Source organism: Orcinus orca, chromosome 10 (genome assembly GCF_937001465.1).
Source record: "Orcinus orca chromosome 10, mOrcOrc1.1, whole genome shotgun sequence".
Lineage (NCBI taxonomy): Eukaryota > Metazoa > Chordata > Mammalia > Artiodactyla > Delphinidae > Orcinus > Orcinus orca.
Genome location: NC_064568.1, coordinates 47485400 through 47497758, shown reverse-complemented (window position 1 = coordinate 47497758; position 12359 = coordinate 47485400). Strand labels below are relative to the sequence as shown.

At 39.4% G+C, this 12359-nt stretch overlaps 1 protein-coding gene and 1 pseudogene across 3 annotated transcripts in view; both read left to right on the top strand.

The window, feature by feature from the left end:
- The window catches only part of OXSR1 (oxidative stress responsive kinase 1), a 99408-nt gene that overhangs the window by 80716 nt on the left and 6333 nt on the right, over positions 1-12359 (top strand). For all 3 annotated transcript variants that reach the window (XM_004277903.4, XM_033402155.2, XM_049715936.1), the window contains 4 exons: positions 81-203; positions 4280-4315; positions 9427-9561; positions 10872-10936. In XM_004277903.4, the coding sequence (XP_004277951.1) occupies positions 81-203; positions 4280-4315; positions 9427-9561; positions 10872-10936 (359 nt within the window). The remainder of the gene's footprint in view (positions 1-80; positions 204-4279; positions 4316-9426; positions 9562-10871; positions 10937-12359) is intronic.
- Positions 4795-9419, top strand: LOC117195872 (protein phosphatase 1 regulatory subunit 14B-like; annotated as a pseudogene).

Below are 12359 nucleotides of genomic sequence, written 5' to 3'. Positions count from 1 at the left end.
GGAGAGAGAATATGGCTGACTTTTCTATATAGTAAGTGTCAAACACTACCATAGTCCACGTCTCTCTTCCTAATGAGCAGGTTCGGAGAGTACCAGGTTCCAGTGGCCGTCTTCATAAGACAGAAGATGGTGGCTGGGAGTGGAGTGATGATGAATTTGATGAAGAAAGTGAGGAAGGGAAAGCAGCAATTTCACAACTCAGGGTAAGTTTTGTTAAACTATATGCTTTAGCTAGAGTTCTATCTTTTTGTCTGAAGCCTCTGAGATAATACTATATTCTGTGGTTCTGTTCAGTTTAACCAGCTAAAATATAAAAAATACAGACAGAATTTTCTTGAACAACTTATTAACAGGAGCCCAAGTAATTCTACATGGAAAAGGGGACTGGCATATCTGTTTTACTGTGATAATATTTAGGGTATATAAAAATGACCTAAATCGAGAAATAAAAACTATAGTGTCTGAGATGAAAACACACTGGATTAGATGAATGGCTGATTAAACACTGCAGAAGAAAAGATTAGAGAATTTGAAAGCCTAACAATTGAAACTTTGTCCCTAAAGTCTGTTAACTTTCTACCTGAAGAGGAACAGTGCACCCCTTCTTCAATTGGTATATCCTGGATCGTGTGTGCGAGTGTGTTAGTTTTTGCTAGAAGTGGACACCAAGACATGAAGTGAGCAAATACTATTTGAAAAATGGCGCTGATAGACTTGCTCAGTGCAGGGTTGCCACAAACCTTCAATTTGTAAAAAAATGCAATATCTGCAAAGCATAATAAAGCCTAGTGCAATAAAATGAGGTGGGCCTATATCTTAAAGAATTTGTTCCAACATTTTCTTGTTTGTATTGTTTCCAGTATTAAATCTGCTTGTATACTTACCTTTTCATTTATAAGTCACATTTGTTTTTACTCTGGCTGCTTTTAAGATATTTTTCTTTATGAATGGTTTTGAGGAATTTGATATGGTATGCCTAGGTGTATCTTTTTTTTTTTTTTCCATGTTTCATGTTTAGGGTTTATTGAGCTTCTTGGATCTTTGGGTTTACAGTTTTTTAATCAAGTTTGGAAAGTTTTCAGCCATTACATTTTCTTTTTTTTTTAATATTTATTTATTTGTTTATTTATTTATTTGGCTGCACTGGGTCTTAATTGTGGCACGTGGGATCTTCATTGCCACATGTGGGATCTAGTTCCCTGACCAGGGATTGAACCTGGGCCCCCTGCATTGGGAGTGTGGAGTCTTAACCACTAGACCACCAGGGAAGTCCCTCAGCTATTACATTTTCAAATGCTTTTTCTGTCCTTCCACCTTGGAGAGTCCAATAACATGTATATTAGGCTGCTTAAAGTCATCTGACTGCTCACTGATCGTCTTTTCATGTTTTAAAAATTCTTTTTCCCTCAGTTTCATTTTGCATAGTTTCTAGTGCTGGCCTGTTCATTAGTCTTTCTTCTGCAGTGTTAATCTGCTGCTAATCTCCCATCCAGTCTCCTTTCCATCTCAGGTGTAATACGAGAATTTTGATTTGGTGTTTGATTTGGTTGTTAGTTTCTAGAAGTTTGATTTGGTGTTGTTTTGGCATCTTCAATGTCTCTACTTAACTTTTTGAAGATATGAATATATAATAATTATTTTAATGTCCTTCTCTGCTAATTCTAACATCCAAGTCAGTTTGGGGGCAGTTTTCTTTTCACTGTGGCTTGAAAAGTGTTTTTGAGAGTTGAGTAAATAGAGGTAAGAGATCAAGGCAGATAAAATTTGATAAGGTAGAGTACCAAGGAGGAGAGAGCTACCCAGAGAAAGAAGCTTAGAGCTTCCCTTTTGAGTATTCAGCAGCATACTTATCAGTGACTATATGTGAGAAAACTACCCATGTGGAGAAAGTGCCTAGCACTCACACAGCCAGGAACAGCAGTTAGACTGGAGAAACTTATAATTCACAGGGCATTTGGTAGAGTGCTTAGTAATGGGGTGTAATATATTGCCCTAGACCGAACACTGCTCCAGACCCAACTAACAGCTCATCAAAGCAGGATCCAAAAGGATTAAACTATTTCCAAGTAACTTTACTGTATTCCAAAACAAAGCTCAAGAAGATTTATAGAAATTATCAGCATGCAACAAGGTAAAATTCACAGTTTCTGTCATCTAATCGAAGATTACAAGAGTAAACATACCTTATGCCCAGATCGTGGTTTCTAATGTCATTCCCTACTAAAGAACAAAGGCTCACTGGAGAAATGGCTGATTCCAGGGCTTACACAGGGAAAATGCAAGATAAATCTGGAATATCTTCTTTTGACAGAAAGAAAAGATCTTTTATTTTTAAAAAAGTCATAATAATATGAGCCAGGTTGAAGGAGCTCCCACTGGCCAAATTAGGGAGAATTTAACCATCAAAATCATTAAGTGTAGGAATAAATTATAAATCATTTAAAAAATAGGAATCTATAGGCCCATACTAATAATAAACAGATATATAAATACATGGGGGGGGATGGGTTTTCATTACAGTAACTGCCAGTGCTGACTGGTAAATGTAGGAGTGGATGGGGAAGTTCATCATTTTACAGCCATCATAAAACAATCGTAAATGTTAGATCAGACAAGGATCATCAATAGTTGCTAAACATATGGGAAAATTTTGATGAACAGGATATTTACATGGTCTTAAAGTTTCTCTCCATAGATGGCCTATTAGTTGCAAGAAAAAAATACTGCGTACCTGAGAAATTAGAAAATGCCTTGACTCAATGATTAAAATTAACATCACTAATGAGGGGTAGAGGAACATGTGATTCCCTAAGATATGACACTATAGGAAGGATACGTCACTCTGTAGAATTCATTTAAGTCTGAATCATGAGGAAACATCAGACAAACCACAAATTAGGAGCATTCTATTCAAATAGAGTGTGTAGTAGGCAGGGGGGAATGATTATGTGTAGGAGGTCATTGGAAAAGTTGGATTATAGAGAGTAAATTAAAGTATTATTTTTAAATTTACTTAAGTTGATTGCTTTAGTAGTGTGAAGTTATGTAAGAGAATATCCCTATTCTTAAGTACACAGTGGGGACTTTCCTGGTGGTCCAGTGGTTAAGACTCTGCCCTCCCAATGCAGGGGGCCCGGGTTCAATCCTGGTCAGGGAACTAGATCCCTCATGCCACAACTAAAGATCCCGCACACTGCAACAAAGATCCCGCACGCAGCAACGAAGATCCCGAGTGCCACAACTAAGACCCGGCACAGCCAAATAAATAAATATTTTTAAAAAAAAGAAGAAGAGGAAGAAATACACAGTGACTATTCAGTTGTAAAGAGCTATGATTATATGCAACTTATTCTCAAATGGTACAGGACTGATTAAATATATATATTTAAAAAGAGAGAAAGTGAACACTAAATAATAAAGCACATGAGGAAAAAGGTTAGTAATGGATGAATCTGGGTAAAGGGTATAGCAGTGTTCTTTGTATTATTCCTATTCTAATAACTTTCTGTAAGTTTGAAATTATTTCCAAACAAAGTTTTTTTTAAGGTTTTGTGTTGGCTGTATACTTGCTGTAACCCATTAGCTGTTGCCTGTACCTTGATTCTCCTTAATAAAATGGTAATGAAAATTTTAAAAACCTAAACTGACCTTATAAGAAGTCTAAATTCACACTTGGTAGAATTTACCATAAATTGACGTTTGTTTAGAGATATGTTGTTGTTTTATGTATTCTCCAGTGCCTGTATCCAGAATTACTACTAACTTATGATTTACTGAATCAATTTAGCTTTAGATTTTCATATGGCATATTGTAATTAGTATTTCAATTTTGGCTCAAGAGTTTTCTTCATTAAAGCCTATAATCAGAATTACTCTGCTTTAAGAATGTGTTGGATAATTAGCTTGAATGTTTACATTTGGTTTGAGATATTATGCACATAATATGTTCATGATTAGTAGAAAGAATTGAACTTTGAAGAATGTGACCTCCCTACTAACTGATAGCTCAGTCCCATTATGTTTGCTTATAAACCTCAAGTTCTAGACTTAAAATACCGTAGGTATATTGATGCGTTACAGGCTACCTGGACAAAGAATACAGTAGTATCATGACAGTTTTCTTTTTCCAGAAAACTCTCACTAGAGTTACCGATGAGTTAATTATGGATCAGAGTGAAATGGAGTTGACTTGCATTTCAACATTCCGTGCAGTTTGGAACTGACTACAAGTAACCTGAGTTTTCAGTTAACAAGCCTCCTTTTTTTGTATTTCTTTTAGTCTCCCAGAGTGAAAGACTCATTAACAAATTCTGAGGTAAGTAGTTGTGATTATTGAATCATTAAAGTATATGTGCTTTTGTTTTGGTTTGGTTTTAATGTTAAGCACACTTTTTGGTATGTGCCTAAATGGGAATGGGAACTTATGCCAGTCGAATTTTATTAGAGCTATCAATTCTGAGTTTGAATGGATCTTTGCAGTAAATGGTGCCATTGCACTCATTTTAAAAGTGGGCCTAAGAACCCAGAATGTTCTTTTTTGCTTGCTTGACTTTATGAATGGCTATTTTTATCTTGGGCTGCTTAAAGTGGAAATTAGTCTTTTTGCATTAGCCTGTCCAGGAATCTGTCATATGCTGCCTTTGCTTTTTGGACTTTTTTCCTCAGCCTCTTGTCAAATAGATTCTGATGTCTATAGTTACTGCCTCAGTGTGATAGGGAATCCTACTAAACAGACGCCTGTTAGGCTGGCCTGCCTTATGCTCCTTACCTAAAGAAAATAATCATCTCGTGAGTATTCAATATTTGGTTTAATGGCACACATGTCTTGCTCTTAATCCAATTTGTTCTTGCCACATGCTTAAAAGTAACTATTTTTTCCACTTCATTTGTATATATAGTAATATAATTATGTACAGGATTATGTTTAAGACTGAAAATACTGTACCTCAGCTTATTACAGGCTAGCATCTGACAACTTGAATTAGAACTGCTATTCACTAAGATTTCTGGCTCTTCTTGGTATGCTGTAGAATTGCATTTTTCTGCCCCTTGAAGTTACTCATGGCCGTGGCAGTTACTTTGGCCAATAAAATGTGAGCAGAAGGAAGAGCCACATTGTGATTCCCTGGGTTCCCTTGCCCCTGCCATCATGACCTGCATCCCTGCTGCAAATTTAGGTACCAAATTTAGCCTCTGCTGGCCATAGATGGACTTGAAGTGTGTGCAAGAAATAACTTTATCACCTCACACCAGTCAGAATGGCTATTATCAAAAAGACAACAAGTGTTGGTGAGGATATAGAGAAAAGAGAAGCCTCGTGCACTGTTGGTGGGAATGTAAATTGGTGCAGCCACTATGGAAAACAGTTTCTCAAAAAATTAAAAATACAATTATATATCCCACAAATCGACTTCTGGGTATTTTCCCAAAAACACTAATTCAGAAAGATATATGCATCCCGTATTCATTGCAGCATTATTTACAGTAGCTAAGATATGGAAGCAACCTAAGTATCCATCAATAGATGAATGGATAAAGAAGATATGATATATATGTATATATACACAATGAAATATTACTCAGTCAGGGACTTCCCTGATGGTCCAGTGGCCAGGTCTCTGCACTCCCAATGCAGGGGGCCCAGGTTCGATCCCTGGTCGGGGAACTAAGGTCCCACATACCGCAACCAAGAGTTCACATGCCACAACTGAGGATCACACATGCCACAACTAAGACCCAGGGCAGCCAAATAAATAAATAAATATTTTTTTAAAAAAAGAAAGAAATATTAGTCAAAGAAGGAATGAAATCTTGCCATTTGCAACAACATGGATGGACCTTGAGGGTATTATGCTAAGTGAAATGTCAGAGAAAGACAAACACCGTATGATGTAACTTATATGTGGAATCTGAAAAACAACAGATGAACAAACAAAACAGAAATAGTCTCATAGATACAGAGAACAAACTGGTGGTTGCCAAAGGGGAGGGGCGTGAGGGGAATTGTGAAATATGTGGGGGAGATTAAGAAGTACAAACTTCCAGTTATAAAAAATAAGTCATGGGGATGTAATGTACCGCATAGGGAATACAGTCAATAATATTGTAATAACTTTGTAGGTGACAGATGGTAACTAGATTTATTGTAGTGATCATTTTTTAATATATAAAAATACCAATCGCTATGTTGTACACCTGAAGCTAATATACTATTGTAAGTCGATGAATTATACTTCAGTTTTTTAAAAAAGGAAAATAATTCTAAAACAAGCAAAATGTTTTCAAAAAAGTAATAACTTTTGTTCTTGTAATTTACTGAGAATTTAAGATTATTTGTTACGCTCTAACTTAACCTATCTTGACTGATTCCTAGTTTCTCAAAAATTGAATGGAAGGGTATTTTACATATTACCCAGACTTATTCTTTTTAGTCTCCTCCTTGTTCCTTTGCCTAAATAGCCTCTCCACGTGAACTTGTACATGCTCATAGTCATAGTCTCATGCTCATAACTTTGTTGTTGTTTTTTAAATTATGATAAAATACACATAACATAAAATTAACCATCTTAACCATTTTTAGTGTGCAGTTCACTGACATTAAGTACATTCACACTGTTGTGCAACCATCCCCACCATCCATCTCCAGAGTTCTTTTCATCTTGCAAAACCAGCTCTGTACCCATTAAACAATAACTCCCTATTCTCTCCTCCCCCCAGCTCCTAGCAACGTCCATTCTATTTTCTGTCTCTGAATTTGACTACTCTAGGTACCTCATAAAAGTGGAATCATACAATATTTGTCCTTTTCTGACTTGTGTATTTCACTTACATAATGCCCTCAAGGTTCATCTATGTAACATGTATCAGAATTTCCTCTTTCCTTCCCTTTTAAGGCTGAATAATATTCCATATTTGTGTGTGTGTGTGTGAACCGCATTTGTTTAACCATTTATCTGTCAATGGGCATTTGGGTTTCTTCTACTTTTTGGCTATTGTGACTCATGCTGCTATGAACATGGCCACACAAATATCTGTTTGAGTCCCTGCTTTCAATTCTTTTGGGTCTATACCCAGAAGGGAATTGTTGGATTATATAGTAATTCTATTTTTAATTTTTTGAGGAACTATCATACTGTTTTCCATAACGGATGTACTATTTTACATTCCCACCTGCAATGCACAAGGTTCCAGTCTCTTCACATCCTCTCATTACTTTGTTTGGTATAACCTTTCTGTCTTGATTATAGGTATACATATATGTGCATGCAATTTGGAAGCTGTCTTTTTGAAATAGTGCTAATAGTTTTAAGCATTTTCAAAACTAATCTTAAAGTTCTGTTTTTCTATCAAAAACTGGAACCAGTGACTAACTTTTGGTTTCCTTTATGTGAAGCTAAGTAAACACAAAATTTTACTTCCTTGTCTCCTTGTTTTGCTTATATGATAACAGCTATTAGACCTCTCATTGCCCTTCTAATTTTTTTCCTCTTTTAATTCTAAATTTTGGCCATTACATTGATATCATTTTCCCCATTACCTTATAATTTTAAGTATGTTTAACTTGAATTTGTACTCAACTTCGGTCTTTTTTCCCCATTACATAACTAAAATTTTCAAACACGCAAAATAATGTTTAATGTCTATGTTAGTTATAAAGCTTCACATCCATTTTGAAAAGCATTGCAGTTATGTTAAGGAACCATTGGTTGATTTTCTTTTTTTTAAGTAATGGAACGTCCCCAACATAGAAAAATGTCATTTCTATAATTTCATACTATATACTACATCTGTATTTTGTAGGTGCTATTTTGCTGGGCAAAGGGGATAGAATAGATGTATTTAAAAATAAACAGGACACAAAGAACTACTATTCTGAAGAAGGAAAAAAAAGTGGACTACTGATATTTGTTACAACATGACTGACTCAAAAACTAAGTTAAAGAAGCCAGACACAAAAAGAGTGCATATTGTAAAATTTGGTTTATATGAAATGTCCACAAAAGGCAAATTGATAGAGGCAGAAAGTAGATCAGTGGTTGCCTAGGGCTGGGTGGGGGAGCCGGAGTTAACTGTAAATGGGCACGGGAAGAGTTGATGGAAGTGTTCTAAAACCAGATTGTAGGGATGTTTACAGAAGTAGAAATTCTCTAAAAATCACTTGAGTTGTAGGCCGCCGCCGCCCTCGCCGCGGAGCCATGTGGAGACGAGCTCACAAGCTAACCTGAGCCAGCGGCCGAGCCAGCTGGCGGGCGTCCCAGAGGTGGCGGCGCAGGGAGGGGCCCGACGCACGCACTTGGCCCTGGCGGCCGCCATGGCGGACAGCGGCCCTACAGGGGGCGCGGCGTTGGCGGCTCCGGCCCCTGGAGCGGGGAGTGGTGGCCCAGGGCCCTGCATCTACTTTCAGAGCCCACCTGGGGCTGCAGGCTAGGGCCCGGGCAGCGCGGACGACGAGGGCCCAGTGAGGCGCCGAGGGAAGGTCACGGTCGAGTAGCACCGCGAGGAGCTACGGAGGCGCCTCAACCTGGAGGAGTGGATGCTGGAGCAGCTCACTCACCTCTAGGACTGCCAGGAAGAAGAGATCCCAGAACTGGAGATTGACGTGGATGAACTTCTGGACATGGAGAGCGATGATACCCGAGCTACCAGGGTCACGGAGCTGCTGGTTGATTGTTACAAACCCACCGAGGCCTTCGTCTCTGGCTTGCTGGACAAGATCCGAGGCACGCAGAAGCTGAGCACAGCCAGAAGAAGTAAGGGTCCTCGACCCAGGTGAACCGTGGTTCCCACAGAACAATCGCTGCCCCCCCGCAAGCTGGTAACAGCAATACCAGTGAATTTCATGGGACGTAAATTATACCTCAGAAAGTTCTTAAAAACAAAAAAGCGGGACTTTCCTGGTGGTGCAGTGATTAAGAATCCACCTGCCAATGCAGGGGACACGGGTTCGATCCCTGGTCCGGGAAGATGCCACATGCCGTGGAGCAACTAATCCCGTGCACCACAACTACTGAGCCTGCGCTCTAGAGCTGGCGAGCCACAACTACTGAGCCCACATGCTGCAACTACTGAAGCCCCCATGCCTAAAGCCCTGTGCTCCACAACAAGAGAAGCCACCGCAATGAGAAGCCCGCGCACTGCAACGAAGAGTAGCCCCTGCTCACCGCAACCAGAGAAAGACCGCACACAGCAACGAAGACCCAACACAGCCAAAAATAAACAAATAGATTAATTAATTAATTAATTTAAAAAGCATAGAGATATTTGACTTCCATTTGAAATAGGTGTGTCTTGGGGATGTAGAGATGGGCTGGTTCACTACACAAGGGCTACTTTAAAAAGTCTCTCTGCGGCAGTGCTTGCCTGTCAGCAGGCCCGTCTCCCTTTCCTCTCAGCTTAAGCAGCACTGTGTGTGTGTTTTTGTTACAGCTGTTTTCAACAACTGATCCTGTGGGTACTTTACTCCAAGTTCCAGAACAGATTTCTGCTCATCTACCTCAGCCAGCTGGGCAGATGACTGCACAGCCAACTCAAGTCTCCCTGCCGACCCCTGCGGAGCCTCAGGTACAGCAGGGATGTGCTTTCTTTTGTGGTCAGCCTTCCGGGTGGAGGAAGAGGGTGGAGGCTAACGTGGACCGCCGGCTGGTGCCATGAGGGTGATGTCCTGGTAGATTTTGAAACAAGTTAGAAATTTGTTTTCACGGTTTTAAATGTATGCAGATAAGAGTTTAACAAAGATCACACAGGTTTCATTTAGCAACAAAATAAGTTAATGATGGAAATATTTCAAACAGCAAAAGTTGGGGGGGGCAGTAATTTCTTGTCAGCTTTTTTTTTCCTCACACGAAGGCGAGGGGTTTTGCCCACTGAGGCGGCTCAGTGCCCCGGTGGCTCCTGCACTCAGGAGGGACGGCGCTGGGGGGTCTGGCGCCCCACGGCTCCCGCTCCCTCTCCCTCGCCCTCTCGGATCGCTGGGGAAGGCTGTCTCACCCAGGGTGCGTCGTCCCCCATGCCCCGTCCCCGGAGCACTGTTTTCATCTGCATCCCAGTGGTGCTCTGCCTTTGGAGATCACTGCTCTGAGCTCTTCCAGTTAGTCACATTTTAACTTCATTTACCTTTTCTTTGCCCAAGTTTTCCATTTCTGCCCATCATATGGGAAAAGATACAGTTGTCTTATGAAAACTGATGGAAAGATTGGATTTGTTTTATAAACGGCTTAAATAGAATGTATATCCTCTGTAAGGCAAGGGACAGCTGTATGGTTTTCAGAGAGGATTAGTTTAGTCATTAGAAGATGTGGAGGGACTTCCCTGGTGGCACAGTGGTTAAGACTCCGTGCTCCCAATGCAGGGGGCCCAGGTTCAATCCCTGGTCAGGGAACTAGTCCCACATGCATGCCGCAGCTAAGGAGCCGGTGCAACCAAATAAATAAAATAAAATATTTTTTTAAATTAAAAAAAAAAAAAAGATCTGGAACCTCCAGCGTGGGTGGTTTTGTGAGGGGTAGCCAGTTTAGACCTTACTGGCAGATGTGTTGGCCACTGGCAGATTTTTTAAAGGGAAAAACCCAGCTTCATGTTCTTCATGCTTATATAGAGGAAGAGAGGTCTGAAAAATACAAAATTAAATGTGGCTGTGTATGGAATTTCGTGTGGGTTTGAGAATTATCTTTCTCATTATGTTTGACATTGAGCTCTTGTTGCTGCCTTCTGGTACATGTCCTCCCGCAGCAGGGAGTGTCCTAGGGACTAGGATGGCCACACCTGGAGATGAAGAAAATTGATGCCAAGTGGACGATTCTGCAGATGAGCATTAGTCACCTCCATGCTTAATAGTCCAGGCAATGACTTTATACCTTTCAATGCTTTTTTAGGCTCTGTCTTCAGGAGCAGGTTCACAAGAAACCAAGATCCCAATCAGTCTAGTACTAAGATTACGGTAAGTAGACATTCTGTTGTTGTTGTTTTCTGAATACTCTGAATATGCTGATTTCTATTTGAAAGTTACTCCCCCTTCTAGTAGTTCGTGCCTGAGAGTAACTGGATAGGATCGTGTGTGTTTGCTTGTGGGTGTATTATTTCCCTCAGAAATAATAGCAGTAGTGTGAGGACCTGAATTAGCATTGACTCATTCCTCCTTCCACTTGTGAATTCCTAGTCATCTTCTCAGTATGACCATAATTAGAGTAGAGGCAGCAAGAGTGTTTGGGGAATGTTTTGATTTTACCACTAACAGTAATGAAATTATGCCATAAATGTGAAGAAAGCAGATCTGGTTACCTTTTCTTTATAGAAGCCTACTCTGTATACCTGGACTCAAATAGTTCTGAATTAATACAGTGTCTTGGTAATCTCATCCTATTTTAACTGTACGCAAAGAATGTTATTTGTCTCTCTTCAAAATTTTGTTTTGAAAACTTACAGCAGTTAATAGAGAGTATAACAATTCTATTTGACATGTGCTTCAGGAGGGGAGAGGATACTTGTAAGTGATGTAGTTAGCTTTTTTTTTTTAACAACTTTATTGGAATATAATTGCTTTACAATGGTGTGTTAGTTTCTGCTTTGTAGTTAGCTTCTTGAAGGGTGCTTTTTAGTGGACTGTGTTCCAGACTTGTTTATGGAAGAGGAGGCTAGATTCTTATTCTCACTTATGAAGACTTTGAAGTTAAATGACTAGGCAGTTCAGTTTAGCATATTGTTATCTTTGAAGGTGTTTGTGCTTGGCATGACAGTCACATCACTAAAGTGATAATGAACACTTGACTTTAATTTTATTCAGCTTTCAGACTAAGTACAGCACTATTAGCTATTGTGTTAAGATACTGAGAAAAAGAGAAAATGAAATGCAATAATCAAGTCTGTGTTGGAAGTTGATTTGTATTGTGTACTTAGCATAGCTAAAAACAAGTTTCAGTAGTAGACATGCAGAAGTCTGTGTAGACAAGTGCAAAGAGACAACATGAGGGAGAAAATCACTGTGGGGCAGGATGTGTTGGATTTGGATAACTATATTTTAAGCACAATTTCAGTAACATCAAGTATGTGTCAGATAGACCTAAGCTCCCTGAACTATTTAGATAAAATGGATTTGGGTCCTAAGTAATCACTCATGTCTGCCTTTAGACATAATATTCTAATTTCTCCATCTTTAACCAGAACCTCCAGGGAGCTTAGTTAATCTCAGTACTTGGTGTGGTGCACAATCTATGTAACTATCTTTCACCAGTCACCTTTTAATCTCTGGAGCCTTATATTAACTCTGCTGCCAGTATGGGCCCCATTTCTTTCCCCATCTTCTCTGCCCACCCAAATCCTTCCTAGCCATTAAGTCCTATCTAAAATACTACTTCTAAAGTTTT